This window comes from Aspergillus novofumigatus, assembly GCF_002847465.1.
Source record: "Aspergillus novofumigatus IBT 16806 chromosome Unknown P174scaffold_3, whole genome shotgun sequence".
Lineage (NCBI taxonomy): Eukaryota > Fungi > Ascomycota > Eurotiomycetes > Eurotiales > Aspergillaceae > Aspergillus > Aspergillus novofumigatus.
In genome coordinates this window covers 3403967-3425578 of record NW_020194276.1, presented here as the reverse complement: position 1 = coordinate 3425578, position 21612 = coordinate 3403967, and the positions used below count along the sequence as shown (strand labels likewise).

Here is a 21612-nt window from a genome sequence, read left to right as displayed (position 1 = left end):
TTATTTGAAAATGACTGACCTATCTTCCTACGACGAAATCCTTAATTCCCTAGAGGAAGACAGCTACTACGCCATCAACAGCAGCGATCTCTCTCCCTCGCTTCAAGCATGGTCCAATAACACAGACATCGACGAGTTCGACCTCAGCAGCCTCAACCTCTCTTCTAGCTCAGACTCATCCTCATGGATCGACCCTTTAGAATCCGCCATAACAGCCACCTGCAACGGCTCCTCGCCCGTCCTCAGCACTCTCTCGCAATTCACCGCCCTCCTGGCCCAAACAGGAATTCACGGCCCCCGCATCCTAAAAGCCTTCAATCTCTCCACAAGAGGGACCAAAATTGGCGCCGGAGCTCAGTTCACCGTCTTCACCGACCCCATCTACGAAGACCAGGTCATCAAGCGCGTCAATGTCCCGCTCTCCAGTAAAGCCGAGCAGCGCTTCGCAGCAAGCATGGACTACCGCCTGCAGCTGCGCACGCTGGGGCTGGAGGTTCTCTCCCTGTGTAATCCCGTGCTGCGCGCACACCCCAACATCACCAGTCTGCTGGCGTGGGGTTCGATTTCCCCTTTGCGGATATGGCGGTGCCGGTGTTGTTCATGGAGGCTGCGATGATGCCTTTATCCGATTTTCTGGGCGCGGAGAAGCGCAGTGTCGAGGTGCGGTATCAGCTGTCGCTGGATGTCGCGAATGGACTGGAGGCGCTGCATAATCTGAGGATTGTGCATGGGGACGTGAAGCCGGATAATGTGCTTGTGTTTGCGGGCCCGAGTGAGCGGGTGCCCTTCCGGGCGAAGTTGAGTGATTTTGGGGTCTGTGTGGATTTGGAGGCGCCGGATGCGAAGTTCACGTTGAGTGATTACCGGGGCACGCAGGCGTGGTTGGCGCCAGAGGTGGTGAATGAGGATCTGGGGAGGTTTGGGGGTTTGCCTCGGAGCTGATGTTTAGGTTTGACGCGTATAGCTTTGGGTTGGTGCTGCTGTCTATCTTTACGGGGAACGGCGAGGCTCCTGTTCTGGATGAGGATCCGGAGAATATTCCTGATCAGGTCTTTGAGCTTCTCTATAGCCAGGAGGATATTCCGTCGAACATACGCACGGAGTTGCGGAAAGCGATAGCGAAGCTCCTCTCTGAAGATCCACGGAAACGGCCACTTCCCAGTCCGAGTTTGATCAAAACCGACAGCCCGATATACGCAGCTTGGTAGGTTACGTGCTCTATGTATTAACATGGAAAAGCTCACTGATTAGGCTCTCCTCCATCCATTTGACACCTACAAACACGCACGTCGGCATCATTGACCCAATCTACAACAAAGGTCCCCTGTTCTGGTATCGACTTGATGAAACCGTTCGGACAGAGCTGCAAGAGCAATACGTCCTAATGAAAGAGGGAAACGCACCGCCGTTCCCCGGCGATGTGTTCTTTGGGCTGGCACAGACGGTCACTGGCGAGAAGCCGTCGTATCTGGACCGGTTGCTGACGTATCTAACCGAGGCAGCCAGGGCGGGATACTCGCCTGCAAGAGGGGTATACGCGCAGATCATGGATGCGCATGGTCAAAAGCCGGAGTTTGCGGAGGATGTGTTGGAGGAATGGATGTTGCAGGCTGTTTCCGAGGGGTATTTCTTTGCCAGTCCCAGTTACTCGAATGGGAAGATCGAGGAAGCGCGTGAACGGTTCAGGGCCAATGGGGGGTTCTGTTCGGATCCATTTCTGGCGAAGAAGGATGTTGTCGAGGCTGCGAGGGACAGGAACAGAGCCCTGAGGTGGAAGATGAAGAATGGAAGTATTGTCGATCGGAAAGGAAACACGATCCTACACGCTGCAGCTGCATTGGGAGCTATTGATGCCGTTCAGGGATTACTGGATGAGGGACATCTGTCCGTCAATGTGGAGAACGAGAAGGGAGAGACGCCACTGTACAAGGCATTCCAAGCTGGCCATGCGAAGACCATTGAACTATTGCTTGACCAGGGCGCCAATGCTTCGACTGCGACTCAGCAGGAAAAGGTGAATCCAATGCACTGGCTGTTTATGATTCCTGACTCTTTCGTTGCTGGAATCGCGAGAAGAATGATCGAGGGAGGCGCAAATATCAACGCAACCGTTGAGCCTGTTGTCAAGGAGAATAGTGGCGGATTCCCCGAAAAGATCCAAATTCTTCACTAGTATGTTCTCAATCTTTCCCTTTGAGAGCGACCTAACAGCGACAGTCCATTTGAGCTTCCTCACGGCACACCTCTGCACTGGGCTTGCTTCTTCCGCAACATGGCAGCGTTAGAAGCCCTGATTTCTCTGGGTGCCAATGTAAACGCAAGCTACCATGCCTCAGATGCATCCACCACTCCTCTGTTCTTGACCGCGTACTTTGGTGAACCCTCTCTAGCCAGGTACCTGATATCCCACGGTGCCGATGGCAGCTTGGTCGACTCCATGGGGCGCAACACGCTGCACGGAATCACCAAGTACTTTCCCGAGCGACATGGCTATCTCCCTCACCACTGGCACTACTGGATTCGTCACGGTAACTGGGAGCAACATCTGAACCAAATGACAGAGTTGGTCAAGATACTGGTAGGCGCAGGGGCAGATCTCAACGCCAAAGACAAAGGATATCCACCACTGACTCCCGTCGCGGCGGCTGCCGATTCAGGAGTCTGGGACGGAGGAGTAATCTGTGCGCTGTTAGACGCAAGGGCAGACTTAAGTGAATCCGTCCTGTCGGCTGGAGATACAGTTCTACATTCGTGGGCATCAATAGTTGGGCCACGTCTAGCTTATCCCGATTCCTACCTGTCGACGATGAGGAAAATCGTCAACGCCATGCCGGACATTGACATCCCAAACATGTTTGAAAAGGATACTCCAATGCATTCGTTAGCCACCATCTACCACCTCGAGGAGGAATTTGAAGCCGCATGCGAAATATTCCTCGCCCACTCCCCTCCAGCAGATATCAATGCAAGCACCCGCCGCGGCGCGACTCCGTTGACCATCGCCCTCGAGACAGATCTCGACCCGGCACGACGAGGCCTCTTCCTCCTGGGCAAGGGAGCCGACACGCTTGTCCTCAACGACCGGGGAAGGGACATCTTCTTCTCGATCGTCAACAACACCGCACTTACCGACCAGGCCTCGCACGATCTGATCCGCACATTCCTCCATCATCTGAACCCTGACATCCAGCAAGTGTATACAAAGCATTATCTTCCCAATGTCAACAGCTACCACACCCTTTTCGCCGCTGCAGAGCGGGGAAAACCGCTCTCACTGACCCTTCTGCTCTCCCTGGGCCTCTCCACTCGCATCAACGAACTCGAGGACAGTAAACGCCTACCATGGACAGTCCTAGATCAAGCTCTTCACTGGGCAGAGATCAGCCGCCGCGCACACATGCGCCGACTGGCGGACCACAAGCCCGGCGCTAGTCGGAACCAAGCTCTCGAGCAGAATATAGTGTACGATGAAGCGCAAGGTCCGCCTGCTCGAGCTGCGGAGGCCTACCGGGGGTTTCCCGCTGTGATACGCATCCTAAGGGATGCGGGAGGGAAGCGAGCGTGCGAGTTGGATGGTAGTTCAACAGCCACAGGGGAGTATATCGAGCAGCCGTGGGAGTGGGACTTTACCGAAATATACGGGTATGGATTTACACCGAGAACACAGCCGAATTTGGAACAGTGGAATGGGCTGTATAAGATGGCGAGATATTCTGAGCGGTGGCAAAAGGGTAGGATGAATGCTTGGAAGGAGGAGTACGAGGAGGGAAGGTGGAGGCCGGATGTGAGAATGCTGGAGGAGGAGGAGCCATCATTTGTAACGGAGCTAGTCCGTTGTCTGGCAGGAGAGGGGAGGGTGACGCTGGAGGCTGTAGACGGCCAGAAAAAGCAATGGCAGGTCGAGATGGAGAGGGGAAGGATCGTGGATAAACAGGCCAAGAGATGACTATGGAATATGAATGACACCATCAATGTCGAAGCGCCACCATAAACAAGCAAAGATAAGAAATAGCTTGGCTCTCCTTGGCCACGCATGCATTGCACCTCACGTATGCAGATCACTCGATAACACCTTCCCGGATGGAACAATGGTGGGCTAGACATGTCATCCTGCAGATTCTCCAACACGCTAAAACCGCCACAGCATCACGTCCCGCTGATGAGGGGTAGACTAGACCAGCAAGACATTTAAAGCGTGGCATCTCATCAATCTACAATTACCCTCCAATCCAAAAAAGAACAATCGCAATGGCCACCAAGATCAAGCTCCTCCCCAACCCCCACTACCGCAAGTCGGGGACCAAGTCCTATGTCCACCTTATGCGGAAGTACCGCTTCGCCCCAACAAAGGGCGGGCGATTCTTTTACAGCAGTTCACTTCACCAGACAGGCCGGCAGTATACAAACCTGCCTGTTGGTGGCAAAGCTCGCATTCAGCACGTCCTGCGCAAGCGAATCGCGGATACAGGTGAGACAGGCGAAGTTGGCGCCGACGACGTCCAGAACGATACCATGTACCTGGCGCCAGTGAGTATCGGCACTCCAGCGCAGACCGTTAATCTGGATTTTGACACGGGATCTGCGGACCTATGGGTACGAAGCTACGTATCTCGTTGATACTTGCAGAATACTAAGGAATAGGTCTGGTCCACCAACCTCCCCTCGGCGACCATCTCCCAGCGCAAAGCCGGCACAATCTTCGACCCAAGCAAGTCGAGTACTTTCAAAGAACAGCCTGGCTCGTCATGGAAGATCTCCTACGGCGATGGCTCTTTCGCCTCCGGTACGGTCGGCACAGATACGGTCTCGCTCGGCGGCTTGAATGTGGAGAACCAGGCAATCGAACTGGCCGATACCCTCTCCGCGCAGTTCGAGCAGGGAACGGGCGATGGTTTGCTTGGACTGGCGTTTAGCAACATCAACACGGTCAAGCCGCAGGCTGTCCGCACTCCTGTCGAGAATATGATCGCTCAAGACGATATCCCGAAATCCGCCGAACTGTTCACCGCGAAGTTGGGATCCTGGAAAGACGCGGACGAGCCGGACAAGGGCGAGTCGTTCTACACGTTTGGATTTATCGATCAGGATACCGTGACGGCATCGGGCGAGGAGATATACTACACTCCCATCGACAACAGCGAGGGCTTTTGGCTGTTTGACTCTGCCTCGGCGACCGTGAATGGCAAGACAATTGCGCGGTCGGGAAACAAAGCCATTGCTGACACGGGGACGACGTTGGCGCTGGTCGATGATGAGACGTGTCAGGCAATTTATGATGCTATCCCCGGGGCGGATTACGACGACGAAAGTCAGGGGTATATTTTCCCGTCCAACACGACTGAGGACAAGCTTCCAGTTGTCTCGTTTGCTGTGGGGGACAAACAGTTCGTCGTGCAAAAGGAGGATCTGGGCTTCGCTGAGGCCAAGCCGGGCTATGTCTACGGAGGTATCCAAAGCAGAGGCAGCATGACAATGGATATCCTTGGAGACACATTCCTCAAGGGAATATACGCAGTACGTCTTTGTTCTGTTCGTTGTTTGAAGGAATCTTGCTAACGGTGGTAGATATTCGACGTCGGCAATCTTCGTTTCGGCGCTGTCCAGCGAAAGGAACTGCATCAGAATCTGTCGGTTCCTCAGTAACTCTTTGTCCCGTGTCTGAGACATGGCGGAATAAATGGAATTGTCGTTCATTGCAGAGAACAATGCCTTTGTTTAGCTGTCTCGTCCGTGTTGTAGACGTATTTCAATAACCACGAATTGTATGAGTCAATCGCCGTGCCCTCTTTGTTAGCAATCAAGACATATTCGGGATACCCTCTGTAATGTCTGAAACATTCTGCTTCTGTCTCAAGAGACTCCGACAGACTGGAATATAAATATCTCAACGACACCATGATGTCCGTCTTCTCATCATCATCATCATCATCATCCACCTCTTCTCGACAACTCTTCTTTTCCAACTCCCACTTGCAAACTACCGCTGTAAATCCCTTGTTATCCAACTGCCGCGAGATTCGAAATGGTCCGTCAATATCCCACCCCTCTACGAGAAAGAATGCTAACTCGTATCCAGCATCTGCCACTTGAACTGCGCGAGAAACTCGTACTTCTCCCCGAGTCTCCCTCACGTGAAGAGCTGTATGTCCTGTGGACGCACATCTTACAGAGGTATTTCCCCTTCCCTCTCCATGGTTCTCTCCCCAACCTGCCCGATCTTCCTGACGAGACCGCGGTGAAGTACGCTCTAGGCAATCACCATGAATCCGAGAGCTCACACATCGCGCTCGCCGTCGGCCGCGAATACGGCCCGTTCGACCGTTTGAATTTTCTTCACGTCTTCTGCCAGGCTGAGACGAAGGAAGAGTGGCACCTAGCAGAGATGCAGAACAAGTTGAAGGAGGAGATGATGAAGTCGTCGCACTCTCAGATTGCGCGGGGGCGCGGGATGACAATCCATGGTGCCATTGCCGTCGGCCGTAAGGTCGAGTTTTACAAGATGAAGCGTGATGGATCGTTTGAATGCATGACGTGGTTGGCCCAGGAGAAGAAGAGCCTGCATATCCTCCGGGATATGCGGATTATTACCTCCCACCTCATGCAGATAAGCTACGAGGTGAGATTGCGCGATTGATATTGTGTGGCTCGGTCTGATCTGCTTATTACAGTGCAATGAAGACACTTCAGTGATTTTGAATGTGTTCTGCTTCCATGTTTGTTGATATTTTATGCTTTGAGATCTGATTGATTATTCATTAGGTTGCTTGGTTGACTTGGTCTCGGTGAGTTATGGACCTGTCCTGTGGTTTTGGTATTTGACTTGGTTCTCTCATGAACGATTGATATATCTGTTGGAAGAGCTTATGCATTTACAATCGTTGAAACCGTCATAACCCTCGCCGTACTCTCCTGTCCGACTCCGTAGATACAACTATTGCCTGATCAATGTAACCGGTGCCGTCTTGCCTAAGCCCGAATACTTATCCCGCGGCCGATACTGTGGATAATCGTATGATACCTCGGACCGATACTCTCTTGCATTTGCGTGGAAAGACCTGGAGAGACAAGGTGACCGCCGTGGACTTTTTTCCGCTCACATATCCTCCGCCCCTCAAGAGCTGAAATTACACGTAGAATATGGGGACCTGTGAAATCGACGCCGAAAATGACAGCTACTGAGGCTATAAACAGCCGCATTTCCACCTGTATTTTCCCTCTACGAGCTACTACTTTAGCACTCAAGCACATGCTTAGACCTAGGCAGGTGTTCTGGGTAACCCAACTGAAACATATGTCAAACCCAACTTGGGCTGGGTTTTGGGCTTAAGGGGGGTATTCCAAGTTAGGTTCTGGGCTTTTATATAGAACCTAGCTGGGTTTTGGGTAACCTAGTTAGGTAGATAAACTAGATAAACATTCTAGATCATATGATATGCATTAATTATATAGTCTTAGAGTCCTATGCTAGAAGCACTATGAATTTATAAGGCAGATCAGCCTTGTTAATCTAGATTAAGATTAATTAAATTAATCTAAAATTAATATTAGATGAATAAGATAGATGCCTGCAATACTAACCATCTATCTTACCTTCCTAATAGGGAAGTATTAAAAGTTCATTTAATATCTACAGCACTAGATTATAAATGTTAGATTTAGCTTTGTGATGCCTACTTACCTGGGGGGTGTGTCAGCCATATCTTACCAATTATCAGATATCGATATTTAACTGAATTCTGGCTAGGCCAATCAGATTGCTGGATTCTACCATGGATTCAACTCGCTGGATTGAGGAGATTTTACAGAGTTTTCATTTCGTTGATTATAAGTAGATAGTTAGACATCTAGATTGCCAGAAATCAGACCTTCTTTCATCCCGAAACATCCCGCTTACTAGCGATTCCCATAGATTCGCTATTATCGGGGATCGGTTGACACTAATCCAGCGTCCGCTCAGGCAGATAGCACACAAAATGGAACCAAACTGCAACAGCACAATGGCGCCGCCGTCGAATAAACTCATACCAGCAATACGTTCCACTGTTCCATTTCGTCTCAGGACATGATCCGTCCCACATGGATGGTCTTATTAGTGGCTGTTTGACTGGTTAACTAGGGGTGGCCGGACATTCGGGGATTTCTGGAAATCCGGGCCGAGGCACTTAAGATCATGTGCATCCAGAGACTATATTGGTTGTTTATCTTCCTCTCGTACCTGAGCGTAACACAGCCATGGCTAGCCGCAAGATCCCCACACGAGTATAACTCTCGCTAATTTACCTTATTCTAGGTACAGACAGAGATGTAGATATGCGGAAAGATCACGACTGTGACTTGCGAGTTTTGGACCCCAAGGTCGTTAGCCTGGATCGCCGTCGTCACCCACAAGATGTCACCATAACCAGCTAGCGACTTGGCACCATTCGGTTCTCTTTGGTCCTCGGGCAAGTGTCTCTCCACTGCGGCTGCTGGCCCCAGCTGAGATGCAAGAGTCACGCTCTCTCTATTCGTGTAAATTTTTACAAAAAGTTCTTTTCGGCGATTTTTTAGCCTCAAAATCAAAAATCGCCTCAAATAATTTTCTAAAATTCTGCACTAATGTAGCACCGTAGTCACTCCTTACGTACGCTACAATTCAGGCTACCATTTTGGCTCCTGCTGTAGGCCGCTGTCCGATTCTCGTCACCAGCCTAGAGAAGGAATGTTTTGCTCGCTGCTCCTACTTTGACATATATTTTCTCTTGTTCCCTTCTTTCTCATCGACAGGCGCCAATACTGATCGGTCCTTCGAGTCAGACCAGGTAAGGTAGTTTGTTCCGTTTTGTATTCTCCTCGTACTTACTACTTGCACAGCCTTGCGTCGCAATCAGAGGGGAGGCAAATTCGCAACCGGGAAGACGCCCGCTTTTCAAGGTCGACTAGCTCTTCTACCAGCGTTGAAGGGAGACCACCAAAAACGCTAGCATGAGCCTTATCCGATCCACCTGCGATCGTTGCTACGCCGCCAAAACTCGGTGCACGAAGGATGCGTCGTCCAACCAGTGCCACAAGTGCTTACGGTCAGGCACAGTCTGCAACTACAGTCCACGTGGCAAGGCGGGCCGTCCGCTCGGTCGCGGGACCGGCCCGTCAAGCCCGTCCAGCCAACACCCAACCTCAGCCATGAGCAGTAAGTCGCGAACCTTCAATGCTCTTTTTTCTTGCCCTTGCATCACATGTACTTGGCATGGAAAGCTGACAGATATGACACAGTAGACGAACCATTCATCAGCCTAGACCTCTTCAGCGACCTCCCCTCCGACGAGAACACTGCCGCCTACTTGTGGGACCACCCGCCCTGGCTAGACGACTACGAGCAGCCTCATTTGCCCATCACTGAGGCGATACCCAGTGGCCCGAGTACGGCATCATCTGCAAGCTCAAATGCTGCCGCCGACTTGTTCTCGCCCTTGGGGGCGGCAGCGCCCACCGCTCCACCAGCAGCGCACACATTGACACCCGTTCCAGCAGCGAGGCGCCTTCTGCCGCCGCTTCGCTCAAGAGCGAGAGCCTGCACAGCCAGCTTGTCGTCACACAGACCGAGCTCATCGCCTTCTCCGAGTCGCTCGCCGTGTCCTTCAGCATGACCGACGACATGGAGGTCATCTACAGGCTTAGCGCCGAGATGACCGAGATACTTCAGCGCTTCAAGGAGAATGGACTGTGCTACCCGCCAATACCGATTGCTAAGTGCCACGGCATGACCTCTCTGCTCATACTGGGGTGTTACAGCTATCTTCTTGAGGCCTATGAATTTGCCATGGAGAAGCTGCGACACGAGCTGCGAGACACGAGCTCTCCCACCGCGATGCTGCTGCAGCGACAGCAGCGAGCTGCGTCCCCCGAAGAAGCCCCGCAAATCAACATTGGAGGCATCCGGCTGCAGGTATCGAGAAAGTCGGCCGCAGAAATCCACCTGCAGCTCGTCTCCCAGACGGCCCAGAATCTCCGCGAGTCGCTTCGGCAGTTCGTAATGCACACGGCAGCCCACCGCTGCTCCATGGACCTGGACATCGTCGACGAAAGTCCGGCATCGAACCGGACCGGGAGCCGTGCTGGAGAGACGGGCCGCGGCGACACCATTGAGATTCTAACAGAAATGGCCCAGCGGGAGTTGCGCCGACGAGAAGATGGTATTTTCCAGTACATAAATGAGAGCGCCGCCCAGAAAACAAGATGATGAGAGCCATCCTTTGAGGCAAGAAGACCTCGGCCTTGCTCCTGTTTCCGTCCTACTGAGAGCACGCATACGTCTAGACATTTCTGCCGTAAATGAATTAATCATGATCTTGTAGTGCAGCGGCGTACAACTAAAATTAATAACGGCCTGCTGAGCTAGGTGGGTTGTGTAGTGCAAACTCTGTGCGAACATGCTTGACCATCCGCGGAAAAGAAATCAAAACGTGGGTTTTTATTCCAATCTTTTAAGTCTAGTTTCTGTTTACAGCTTGCCACTTCTGTATCGTCGTCTATGTTTCTGGCAGTTCATCTCAGACAACACCTAGACAGTCTCCTGCAGTCTAGTCGTCATCATCTTGTTCAGCGGGGCCAAGGCGTCTTCGAGTCCGTTTGTGTGCTCGTTCTCCAAAACGGATTTGCCCGCCGTCATGATTCGTCTCTCTGGTGCTGGCTGCTTCAGGTACGGGATTACTCGCGTCCTGTGTGCCGCGCGGAAGAGCTTTGGACACAGTGTCAGCGGAACAGACCATGAGAATAAAATGGTGTATGATAATGAACTTACTTTCATGGCCTGCACAAGCTTGCCTATCTCCGCCCGAATCTCTTCATCTTCCCCTTTTTCAATCTGGGCGCGGATAGAGTGCCGTCTCAAGACGCTCGTAAACTCGCGCTGGCGGACAGGGATGTAGCGGATCATGTTCTCGTCGATAAGGTAGCGTTCCATGCCAAAGAAAGCATCGATTGCTTGAAAGATGAGAACATGGTTTCCCGATAGACCGTCGTACTTGACATGGCGGCCATCGATAACCCGGCCAACACCCCAACCCTGAAAGCCTTGGCAGTAGCTCAGCCAAACTTTCCGGGATACCTTGGCATCAACCAGGCCGTCATAGAATACTTGGTAGATTTTGTCCAACTTGGGTTTGAGTTGTTGGAGGCGTCGCAGAGAGTCTGCTTTTCGGTTCTCCTCAAATGCGACAATTGCCTCAACCATGTCAATATAGACAACACGCGCCTACTTTCATAATAAGTAACCAAGACAATACCATGTAGTACCAGGTCATAATTCCATACCAAGGCTTCAATGTCATAGAACATGCGGAAGAATGCCTCTTCGGACGATACAATTTCATCTGACTGGCCAATGTTGATCTTAAACATCCGGTTGCCATCAGGGGTGAAATTATACAATACATTTGCCGTATTGTTTCCGCTTTCTGCGGTGCAGCCAAAATGTCGTTGAAGCGGGGCCCAAGCACTATCAAGTTCGACGGGAAAGTCTATCACGGTTTCGGCTTGTGCGACTTTTACGACGGGGATGGTTGCCCATCTATCACCAACCGCTTTAGGAAAAGAGCCTTTCAAGCCATCTTGCCCCTGGAACAAGTGATTGCAACTTACCTGTACGCATGTCTTAAAACAGAAATGGCACAATAAACACCATTCAGCTGCTCACGGCGGAGGCTAGTCCAGTTGCCGGCTTCGGCCTCGTTCAACAGCCGTCCCACCTCGAGCAAATCTATCCGCTCTTTCAAAAGCTCACGCATGCGAGACCGAAAGGACTCACGACGGGCCATGAGAGTATCATCATCAAGAAGCGGAGTAGAAGAAGAAAGTTGTGGCACCACCTCATGGTATATGTCTTTATATGGCTGGAGAGCTGACGGCCAATCGTCGTATACAACAAGCGGGGCCACTGACCGGCACCATCTTGCTCGATAAGGTTCAGCAGAACATCGACAGCTTCATTTTGACCTCTTAGAGACCTTAGTGAATCGAGCTGGGCCCGGAAACAGGTCTCTCTAACGCTACTTCTGAGGGACTGCAAGTGTATATGCTGTTTCCAGACTTCCCGCAGAAGGAAACACAAGAGAGCCGCTGCCGGCAAAACGAAGGAGAAGTTCGTCTCTATCATTGTCTTTGTTAAAAGTTAATGATTTTCTTGTTGAAAGCAGATGATAAGTATTGGCCCAGAAACGGCAAATCCCACCGAGAAAATTTTGGAGATTATATATGGCTAACAATAGCAAGCGTCGTCTGCGGCGAACGTCTCCACCCCCGTGCCCGTTATTTTCACAGGCACCTTCGGACCAATTATTATAGATGGGCTATGCTCGGCATATTTTGCGGTGTTTCTACGGCGAGGGCCGTTTCAGGCAGAGCCTCGAACGTATCCTGTACACTATTACCACTATGGACTGCGGGAAGAGGAAAAGGCTTTCGAGTGAGATTCAGCTCTTGCTCATATCAAGCCACGTCAAACACGAACAGTGAACGCCCCCAGCAATTACATAATGACGTCGAGCAGGTATACATTGCGAGCTAGTTAGGAAGCTGTGTTTCTAGTAGTTTTCACTTTCTATCTGCCACTCGCTCTCTTCTGTCGATACCCGTCCCACCAAAGGCCATCTGGATCCTCCGAAAACCATCGTTGGCTGTCATTCGCAAATGGAACAGAACCGCGCAAGTAAATTTCAGTCATGCTTACTTCCGCACATTCTCCGGTAAGAGGCCCATCGCCCGCTGCAGCACCAGGAAGCTCGATTCTCTGAACGTGATCCGGCAGCTCCGCGGTCTCGCCCAGGAACAAATCCAGCGCCTTCACAACAGTCTCCATGGACGTTATGTAGCCTCTGTCTCGGATCTGTGCCACCAGCCCCTCGGGGGCTAAACCCGTTGGCACAAAAGCCGGCAGGATGGCGTTCAGCGTGAAGTTTGCTTCCTGCTCAGCGCGGCGGCCAAGGCTCTGGACAAATCCTTTTGTGGCGTGTTTGGTGGCGGCATAGACTGGATTCGTGGGAAATGGGTACAGCCCGAATGTCGATGAAGTGACAACCATGCGGCCAAGTGGGGGAGGGGCGGAGCCTGCGGCCTTTGCATCGTATTGGGCACGGCGACTATAGTGCACCATGAGCTTGAAGCCCTGAAAAACAGCGCCTAGGTTGATATCGGCAGTGGCTGCATTGTACGGTGTTGGCTTGGAGTTGAAAGTGGGATCGGCAGGCTCGGCGAGAAGATCTTCCCTGTCATCCACGCCTGCATTGGCCAGGAAGACGTCAATGTGCTGCGCGAAGGAATAGGCAGCTTCAAAGAGCCTGGCTTGGTCTTCGAAGGAAGCAACATTTCCGCAGACGAATGTAGGTGCAGGGGCATCGGAAGGGAGTGCCAAGGCATCAACTACCTCGCCACCTTTGGGGTTGATGTCGCCCATGAACACCTTGTAGCCTCGATGGATGAGCTCCTTGGACATGGCAAGCCCAATTCCGGGGCAGGCACCAGTGATAATTGCGACAGGTGTCATGGCTACACCAGTATGCTTTTCTGGCGTCATACTTTATCCAGTGGGGAACTAATAGTGCCAGAATAGGCTTCTCATTGTCCAGCTTACGCAGTCTGTATTTATACTGCAAATTAAATGAGGACCATTGTTGTAAAACTTTGAGGCAAATATGTGCATGTCTCATGCGGATGTAACCGAAGCCTTATGCAGAATAGAAACTCCGACAAAGTAAGTTTTGTTTCTGTACTGCGTGTGAAAATGAACCGTTGCATCCGCTACTAGTACGTATCATGAAGAAGCAGTTTTCGACATCACGGTGGATTTTGCGGGTTCCTGCACGTTGGGTATGGAGGTGCTGCTCCTCGTGTACCCGGCAGCATCGGTCTTGACATGGGCAAAAACATGAACAAAGTGCTCAAAGTAGACGCAGACAGTGCTTATGCTCTTGTTGAGCCCGGCGTTTCTTTCTTTGACTTGCACCAATACCTTGTTGACCATGACCTGCGAGACAAGGTCTGGGCCGATTGTCCTGACTTGGGCGGCGGCTCTGTCATTGGCAACACTATGGAGAGAGGCATTGGTTATACTCCTTACGGAGATTACTGGTAAGAATGTTTGCCTCCCTAACTGTTTCGGGCGGTCTTGGGCCTTCGGGAAGAAGTAGCTGACTTTTTCAGGATGATGCATTGCGGGTTGGAAGTTGTTCTTCCCGACGGATCATTGGTAAGAACAGGCATGGGTGCTTTGCCGAACCCAAAAGCAGACAAGAACGCGCCGCCCCACGAGCAAGAGCCGAATGAGTGCTGGCAACTGTTTAACTACGGTGTTGGCCCGCATCACGATGGAATCTTTTCTCAATCCAACATGGGCATTGTAACAAAGATGGGCGTTTGGCTCATGCCCAACCCGGGTGGCTCGCAGACGTACATGATCACCTTTCCCCGAGATGATGATCTAAATCGCATTGTCGAGATCATGCGGCCCTTGCGAGTTTCAATGGTTATCCAGAACGTGCCAAAGCTGGACAATATCCTTGTCAGCGCGGCTATGGAGGTATGTAGCACATTTTACGCCTAAGCGTACGGACCAAATATAACTAAAAAAAACCCAGGGGACTCGCAGCTCTTATACCGAGTCCAAGGAGCTTCTAACGGATGCTGATCTTGATGCCATTGCTGAGAAGCTAGGCCTTGGCCGCTGGAACTTTTACGGTTGCATATACGGACCGCCAGAGGTGCGCGAAGTTCTCTGGAAGGTCATTAAAGGCGCCTTCAGCCAGATCCCGGGTGCCAAGTTCTACTTCCCCGAGGACCGGCCTCACGACAAGGCGCTGCAAACGAGAAAGAATACATTTGTGGGAATCCCGTCTATCACTGAATTGGACTGGGTATCGTGGCTGCCAAATGGTGGGCATCTCTTCTTTGCACCCATCGCCAAGCTCACAGGAGACGATGCCGAGGCTCAGTACGAGCTGACGCGCCGTCGCAGCGAGGAGTTTGGTTTTGATTTCCTCGGCGCATTCCTTGTTGGTGTGCGCGAGATCCATCACATTGTTTGCATCCTCTTCGATCGAGAGGACCCCGAGATGCGCACTCGCGCACACGAACTCATCAAGCTTTTGATTCAGGAAGCGGCGGATCGTGGATGGGGAGAGTATCGTGCCCATCTGGCGCTGATGGATCAGGTCGCGGGCACTTATAACTTCAACGATAGTGCGCACATGAAGCTGAGCGAGAAGATTAAGGATGCACTTGATCCGAAGGGTATCCTCTCCCCTGGCAAGAATGGCGTGTGGCCCACAACATACAAGCAATATATCAAGCAGATTTAGAATGATGAGAACTAGCAAATAAAATATGCATAGAATACTACTGGTATCAGGACCAATGCTGGTACTAAGTGGTGTAACATGTAGGCTGGTCATTTATTTGTATGCTGTGCCATCTATCAGCCAGCCCGAAAAGTACCTATCGGCATCACAAAAAAGTTTAGTTGACGGGACTGACCGGAGTAGCAGGGTAGGAGGCCGGAGGGTAGTAGCACTTAACACGTCTACGCCACGCGCCTGCATGTCTCTATTTCCTATTCCTCTTAGTATTATCGCAATATAGCAAGAGTATCTCTTGAGTTGATCTCATCTTGTCCCGTGACAGTATAGGCTGGTGAGCAGGAAAATAACAGTTCTATATTTCATCTAAATAGTATTGCCTTTCTCTATTGCTCTGGGAGTATTTGACTGGGGTGGTTCTAACTTTGCATTGGTAAATTCCAAACATCGGAATGTTCAATGTACGTCCTTATAGAGACTGTATGAGAAAATACACATAAATCATGATAAACATTCGCGTTGACTGGCTGTGCTTTCTGTCCAGAAGAAAGCCCAGCATGCACTACTACTTTGCTAGTCCAGATTAAACAAAACATTTGAACTTGGCTCATGCTTTCTTTGCAATAGTGACAGTGTATTTCTGATGAATTCCTTCCTCAGATGACAGGTCTCTCAAAGCATCGCGGATGAGCTGTTCCACTTCGTTATTGGCAATGTTCAGCGACCCCAGTAGTTTTCGCATCAGCTCTGGATGGTTCGCCATCAGCTTTGCTTGCACGTATCGACCCATTGCTTGACTGTTAGGAGTCTTGGCCGACGGGACAAACGAAAACTCAAACTTCCGAGTTTCAATAACTTTCAGACCAGCCGTCTCCATGAGAGAGGCCGCATTGGTTCCAGAAAATTCAGACAGACCGGCCTTCTTGACGGCTTCCATGAGCCGGGCGTACCATTTCCAGCTATCGCTGAGACATTCGTCTGTGCCGACACGATAGAACTTCCAATCCAGGTCCTGGTGCTCTATGATGCCTTGGTCATGAAGCATGAGGCCAGCAACCTGGAAGTACTTGCGCCAGTCGCTGATACCCATGAACAACATGCGTCCAAAGAAGTAGCTAGTAGTGTTTGGTGCCAATGCGCCGCGGCTGAGGCTCTCCGTCTGCTTCTCCATGTCCACATCTAGAATATTCCCAGTCTCCCATTGCAGTTTGGGCGAGGCAGCAGCAAGTGCAGGTGCGGGAACAGGAGTAATGTCAATACCGACCACGTTTGCGCTGGGGAGCAGAGCAGCCAGTTGAATGGTTGCAACACCGGTTCCGCAGCCAATATCCACTGCCTTGGAGACGTTTGTGAGATGACGGTTGTACGCCAAAAACGGAGCACCGCCAATCATGGCCACAATGGCATCGGCTTGCGCATCGAGTCGATCCTGCTCAATGGCGCTACATAGCATATATTAGTGAAGGGCTCAATTCAGCCTGGGTCTTAGAAAGGTCGCACTCATTGGGGAGGACGTATGACGATGATGTGTTGTGATAGCCGCGTTCCGTAGTAGTCATGGTGGGTTGACTTTCACCGAAAGATAATGAATAAATGAATGCTGTTTGCTGTTTGTCTATTCTTGCAGAACTTGGGCGAAACCACCTTCAAAGTATGGCTACATGGCGGCGACGTAGTGTCGTATAATTGCTTTTGAGCATGGGCGATCTGTGTCAAGCCGGCTGGCCACTTGCTGTCGGAGGGTTTGGTGGGGCCAGAGCTGGTCTAGAATCTATACAGTGGAGAATACTCCGGACTGGGCTGTTCGGACCTGGATCCTTTTTACGGTCTTTGAGTTAATTGCGATCCCACGCCAGTTAGGAAAGGGTTCCAGACGCCGATCATCGCGAATTCCGCTCCAGGTCTAGTCCGCCAGCCAGCCCGATTCCAGCCTTTGTCAACCCTCCGAATGCATGAAACTAGGAGCGCGTCGGCTGACTTCGCTCAATTTATTCTGTTAAGTAATGCAAAAAAAAAAAAAAAAAAAAAAAAGACCACACTAGCGAGGCCTTGTTTAAGTCAAAAATAAATTAAACGATTTATCCGGCGCTGTTCGGTTCTCGTCGTGGCATCTTCCCAGCGCTGTGGTGGCTACTTCCATACAAGCCAAAATCGATCGAGCAAACTGATCTCGCGAAATAATGGTAGAGCAAAGCAAAGACAGTGAAATGCAGTCGCTGGACGACAACAGCAAGACCGCGACTCCAGTTCTTGCACCGGCAGACCGAAAAGCCCAGAGCCCACCGAGCACGGAAAAAGACAGTTACGAGGTCGACTGGGAGGATGCGGATCCTCTATGCCCTCGTAACTACAGCACTTTGAAAAAATGGCGGATCGTTCTTGTTATTTGTTTTGTCAGTCTGTGCATGTAAGTAACGCACGATCAAAGCAACTGGCCCAAGCTAACGCAACATATTCAGGACATGCGCTAGTTCCATCTATACCGCGACATACCAACAGATGGAAGCAGAGCTGGGCAACTCCAGAATAGTGTCTATTCTTGGTCTTTCCCTTTTCGTTCTCGGTATCAGTTTCGGTCCTATGGTTCTTGGCCCCCTCAGCGAGTTTTACGGTCGGCGACCCATCTATGTCATTTCCTGGACGATCTATGTTATTTTCATTGCACCACAGGCCGTCGCTAAGAAAATTGGGGTGATTCTCGTTTTCCGTTTCCTCGACGGCTTCGCTGGCAGCGCTTTCCTCGCCGTGGCTGGAGGCACCATTCACGATCTCTTCGACAGGGCGCAACTACAGCACCCGATTTCTGTCTTCTCAGTGTCGCCATTTATCGGACCCAGTCTGGGTCCCCTGATTGGCGGTTTGATCTGTTCTTATCTCGATTGGCGATGGACGTACTACGTTTTAATCATTTGGTCTTTTGTTTTGTGGCTGGCAATCATCTTCCTTGTTCCTGAGACATTTCGTAAGTTGATGACCGTAATTCTTCAAGCCCTGTTCCAAACTAACATGAGCTAGATCCGGTCCTATTACGAAACAAGGCGAGGAAGCTTCGAAAAGAGTCAAACAACGAATGGTTTGCTCCTATAGAAAGAGCGCACCGGTCCGTTGCCCACGCAATGTGGCAATCCTTACTCCGACCATTCCAGCTTCTCATTCTTGAACCCATGTGTTTCTGCCTCTGCATTTTTGCAGCACTCTTGCATGGTATTCTTTACTTATTTTTCGATGCTTTCCCGCTGGTCTTTGTCAACAATCATGGTTTCAACTTGTGGCAAGTCGGTCTATCTTTCCTAGGGATTGGTCTTGGCATGATCCTGGCTGTTTTCATGAATCCGGTTTGGAACAATGCGCGAAACCGTCTTGTGCACAAGAAAGAACGAGAGATGGGTATCCAAGGTGCTAGCGAGCCCGAGTTCCGGCTTCCGGCTGCTATGGTAGGCTCTCTGATTGTCCCTGTTGGCATGTTCATGTTTGGATGGACGACATTCCCCTGGGTGCATTGGATTGCTCCTATCATAGGCTCTACCATCTTTGGATTTGGGTAAGTACAAGCTATTGAAGTGCAAGAGGAAAAGGTTCAAAAGCTGACATGGTGACGTCAAACTAGGGCATTGTTGCTGTTTACCTCTATTTTCGGTTTCCTTGTAAGTTATCTGGACTACTACAATTTTTTCTTTAATTTGTCTTTCGAAAGGCACAACTGACAGAACTTGCATTAGGTTGACGCTTATCCAACGTACGCAGCAAGCGCCATGGCCGCAAATGGCTTCATCCGATGCATTTTTGCCGGTACGTATATGAAGGCAGTAAAATGCCATGACTTTGATTTTGCAGCATAAAGCTAACCTGAAAACGTAGCCGTATTCCCGCTTTTCGGCGAGCACATGTTTGAAGGATTAGGATACCAATGGGCGTCATCATTGTTGGCGTTTCTCACTGTTGCCATGATCCCGTTCCCGTTTCTCTTTTTCCGCTATGGCAAACTTATTAGAGGCAAAAGCCGCTTCGCTAAGCAATAGTTGCTTCTAGCTGAGCAAATATATGCATGATGGCTAAATTCTGCTACTAAATTTCATTCATTTTAGCTTTCGTTGATTAGCACAGTGCTGCGCACCAATTTGGGCTAGCAGCCTGTGTGTGCGGAGAGTCCTATAGATGAGTTCAAGGATAACGACATCAGCTGTGTCACATTCTGCACCGCGTATCCGCTGCTCTGCAAGGACCCGGCCAACGTTACACTCCGCGGGAACTTTGCCGCTCCGAACGGAGACTACTACACTCAGGTAAGAGCACACAAGTTCTCCAAGCGACAACCGCTAAGTAAACAGTTTTGGCCATCACTGGCTGCATCTGGCAATCCCGACAACTACCTCTCCTGCGGCGAGTGTTTCGAGCTCATCCGTACCAAAGCTGACGGGACGGATTACGCCGTCGGTGAGAGCGGATATACCGATCCCATCGTCCTCGAGGTAGTAAACAGCTGTCCCTGCGATGCAAATTCAAAATGGTGCTGTAAGCGGACACCCTCCCTCACTCTGTCACAGAAAGCTCACAAAATCAGGCGGAAGCGGCGCAGATCACTGCGGCGAGATCGAATTCAAGTACGGCTGTCCCCTGCCGGAAGGATCCCATCACATGGACCTCTCCGATATCGCCATGGGCCGACTCCAAGGCAACGGCAGTCTCACCGACGGCGTGATTCCCATCGCTACCGGCGCGTGCCCTGTCCCAAGCTGGGGAATATCTATATCTGGCTTCATGATGGGGCTGGACCGTATTATTTTGCGCTGAGCGCGGTGAATACCAACGGTCCCGGCTCTGTAACTAGTGTTGAGGTACAGGCTGGTGGCTCCGGGCCATGGATTGCACTCGAGCACGATCCGAACTACACCAGTAGTCGGCCGCAGGAGCGGTATGGCTCTTGGGTTCTCCCGCAGGGCAAGGGGCCCATTACTGCGCCTGTTGCGATGAGGCTGACGGCGCCGGATGGGAAGCAGGTGGTTAAGGAGGGCGCGATTACCAGCTTTACCCCACCGGCGACTGCGGTCAAGGGGTTTTGGTATATTGATCTGGGGTGCAGTTTACCTAGGAAGATAGGGTGTAGGTAGTGCCAGGCAGATAGTGACCCAGGATTCAAATAATTATCGAGAGAAATGGCACTCTGGTCCTTGCAGCTACTTATGATTCTCCTACCTGGAGCCGCTTCCACCTGAACCCGTCAAAAGCGGATAGTTGCCCAACACTATGTCATTCAACAGATAATGATCATATAGCTCAGAGATAGGAGCCCGGGTACCAGTGTCGACGAGGCAATACAGCCTTAGCCAGAATCCACGAATAAGTGCAAAAGAAGGTTTGGAGTGCCTTCTCGCATCTTGCTAATCGAGTCGACCCTCTGGTTCTTGCACGCTGTCTGCCTAGAAGCTCTTTGATGTTTGTGTTGCCCCAGCGGTGCCGGATGGAGGAGAAATGATACAGTCACTCCGCATCTTGCAATGTGAGTTACCTTAGTTCCAAAGCCTAGGCCTGGGGGCCATTCATAATGAGGATATATGCCTGTTCTCAGCTATTCCTCACCACAAAATGTTGGAGGAGCCTCCGTTCCCCAGTTCTTACCCGAATGGAGCATGATTTAACGATCCAATGCGGGTCGACGACCAACGGCCTAAGGTGGTACCAACAGCTAGCCAATAATAGTGTTCATAAATGACTCTACTTCTCCTCACCCAGCTGTACCTGTTTGAGTGTGAAATATGGCTCACTAGTTTAAGTTGGAGTTACAGCATAGTTTGTACGCATGTGTTATAGTGGAGACGATGCTCACCTATCTACAGCGATTCTTTGACTTACTAGTTTGTCATTTCATTTACTCGCTGGATTGGCTGTTGAATCTTCCTAACTTGATGACTGCAATAAACTGTTAACTATGTTTAGTGCGAGTATTAGAAGGGAACTTCTAATTTTATAATTTGTCACTATATATAGTTTCCATTATAATTCTTAGCAGTTCATGTTCATTTGAGAGCGAAAGGATATGCCAGGTGAGACTCGCATTGTGGCCATCTACTTACATTTTGTTTATGGGTGGAGAAACCTTTGACTAAAAAATCATGAAAGAGCTCTCAATCTGTCACCATGTCTCCCATGAGCAGGTTTTAGATTCTCCAATATAATGTCATATAAAGACCGTTCTTCTTGTATGCCGCTACTGTCTGTGGCACTCATCATGGTGCTATATTAATACTCATTTATGTTGATCATCGTACGCACGTTGCTTGTCATTCAC

At 50.6% G+C, this 21612-nt stretch overlaps 10 protein-coding genes across 10 annotated transcripts; 7 read left to right on the top strand and 3 right to left on the bottom strand.

Moving 5' to 3' along the window:
* Nucleotides 1-10: 10 nt before the first annotated feature.
* P174DRAFT_450329 (ankyrin repeat protein) lies at nucleotides 11-3974 on the top strand (the record flags this gene model as incomplete). Its single annotated transcript, XM_024828926.1, has 5 exons — nucleotides 11-493; nucleotides 544-917; nucleotides 965-1204; nucleotides 1252-2172; nucleotides 2218-3974. The coding sequence occupies 5 exons, from the start codon at nucleotides 11-13 to the stop codon at nucleotides 3944-3946; spliced, it is 3747 nt and encodes a 1248-aa protein (XP_024684593.1). The 3' UTR covers nucleotides 3947-3974.
* Nucleotides 3975-4248: 274 nt separating this feature from the next.
* Nucleotides 4249-5776, top strand: P174DRAFT_450328 (pepsin-like aspartic protease; the record flags this gene model as incomplete). Its single annotated transcript, XM_024828925.1, has 3 exons — nucleotides 4249-4593; nucleotides 4642-5514; nucleotides 5566-5776. 3 exons carry the CDS (start codon nucleotides 4249-4251, stop codon nucleotides 5641-5643), a joined length of 1296 nt encoding a protein of 431 aa, XP_024684592.1. The 3' UTR covers nucleotides 5644-5776.
* Nucleotides 5777-6058: 282 nt separating this feature from the next.
* Nucleotides 6059-6634, top strand: P174DRAFT_368863 (uncharacterized protein; the record flags this gene model as incomplete). The annotated part of the gene is made up of 1 exon (XM_024822250.1): nucleotides 6059-6634. One exon carries the CDS (start codon nucleotides 6059-6061, stop codon nucleotides 6632-6634), a length of 576 nt encoding a protein of 191 aa, XP_024684591.1.
* A 1164-nt stretch (nucleotides 6635-7798) lies between these two features.
* Nucleotides 7799-8058, bottom strand: P174DRAFT_440586 (uncharacterized protein). The gene has a single exon (XM_024827086.1). The coding sequence runs from the start codon at nucleotides 8021-8023 to the stop codon at nucleotides 7823-7825; it is 201 nt and encodes a 66-aa protein (XP_024684590.1). The 5' UTR covers nucleotides 8024-8058; the 3' UTR covers nucleotides 7799-7822.
* Nucleotides 8059-8567: 509 nt separating this feature from the next.
* Nucleotides 8568-10429, top strand: P174DRAFT_440585 (Zn(II)2Cys6 transcription factor domain-containing protein). The gene is made up of 4 exons (XM_024827085.1): nucleotides 8568-8801; nucleotides 8854-9169; nucleotides 9253-9439; nucleotides 9463-10429. The coding sequence occupies exons 2-4, from the start codon at nucleotides 8965-8967 to the stop codon at nucleotides 10217-10219; spliced, it is 1149 nt and encodes a 382-aa protein (XP_024684589.1). The 5' UTR covers nucleotides 8568-8801; nucleotides 8854-8964; the 3' UTR covers nucleotides 10220-10429.
* Nucleotides 10430-10540: 111 nt separating this feature from the next.
* P174DRAFT_459477 (uncharacterized protein) lies at nucleotides 10541-13519 on the bottom strand (the record flags this gene model as incomplete). Its single annotated transcript, XM_024829768.1, has 6 exons — nucleotides 10541-10717; nucleotides 10781-11233; nucleotides 11293-11548; nucleotides 11620-11914; nucleotides 12408-12409; nucleotides 12618-13519. The coding sequence occupies 6 exons, from the start codon at nucleotides 13517-13519 to the stop codon at nucleotides 10541-10543; spliced, it is 2085 nt and encodes a 694-aa protein (XP_024684588.1).
* Nucleotides 13520-13667: 148 nt separating this feature from the next.
* On the top strand, nucleotides 13668-15336 carry P174DRAFT_503229 (FAD-binding oxidoreductase; the record flags this gene model as incomplete). Its single annotated transcript, XM_024831146.1, has 4 exons — nucleotides 13668-13726; nucleotides 13795-14103; nucleotides 14176-14551; nucleotides 14610-15336. 4 exons carry the CDS (start codon nucleotides 13668-13670, stop codon nucleotides 15327-15329), a joined length of 1464 nt encoding a protein of 487 aa, XP_024684587.1. The 3' UTR covers nucleotides 15330-15336.
* Nucleotides 15337-15933: 597 nt separating this feature from the next.
* P174DRAFT_387857 (class I SAM-dependent methyltransferase) lies at nucleotides 15934-16885 on the bottom strand (the record flags this gene model as incomplete). Its single annotated transcript, XM_024823378.1, has 2 exons — nucleotides 15934-16768; nucleotides 16827-16885. 2 exons carry the CDS (start codon nucleotides 16883-16885, stop codon nucleotides 15934-15936), a joined length of 894 nt encoding a protein of 297 aa, XP_024684586.1.
* Nucleotides 16886-17452: 567 nt separating this feature from the next.
* Nucleotides 17453-19345, top strand: P174DRAFT_387853 (MFS transporter; the record flags this gene model as incomplete). The annotated part of the gene is made up of 6 exons (XM_024823377.1): nucleotides 17453-17733; nucleotides 17786-18288; nucleotides 18342-18867; nucleotides 18934-18970; nucleotides 19046-19115; nucleotides 19185-19345. The coding sequence occupies exons 1-6, from the start codon at nucleotides 17507-17509 to the stop codon at nucleotides 19343-19345; spliced, it is 1524 nt and encodes a 507-aa protein (XP_024684585.1). The 5' UTR covers nucleotides 17453-17506.
* A 159-nt stretch (nucleotides 19346-19504) lies between these two features.
* Nucleotides 19505-20465, top strand: swo1 (putative swollenin). The gene is made up of 3 exons (XM_024830737.1): nucleotides 19505-19609; nucleotides 19655-19838; nucleotides 19888-20465. The coding sequence occupies exons 2-3, from the start codon at nucleotides 19831-19833 to the stop codon at nucleotides 20432-20434; spliced, it is 555 nt and encodes a 184-aa protein (XP_024684584.1). The 5' UTR covers nucleotides 19505-19609; nucleotides 19655-19830; the 3' UTR covers nucleotides 20435-20465.
* Nucleotides 20466-21612: the final 1147 nt, after the last annotated feature.

Bases quoted from the DNA above. Each gene is read 5' to 3' on its own strand.
- P174DRAFT_440586 (XM_024827086.1), bottom strand. From the start codon at position 8,023: ATGAGTTTATTCGACGGCGGCGCCATTGTGCTGTTGCAGTTTGGTTCC.
- P174DRAFT_440585 (XM_024827085.1), top strand. From the start codon at position 8,965: ATGAGCCTTATCCGATCCACCTGCGATCGTTGCTACGCCGCCAAAACT. The intron at 9,170-9,252 runs GTAAGTCGCGAA...GATATGACACAG, and splicing joins CCCAACCTCAGCCATGAGCA to TAGACGAACCATTCATCAGC.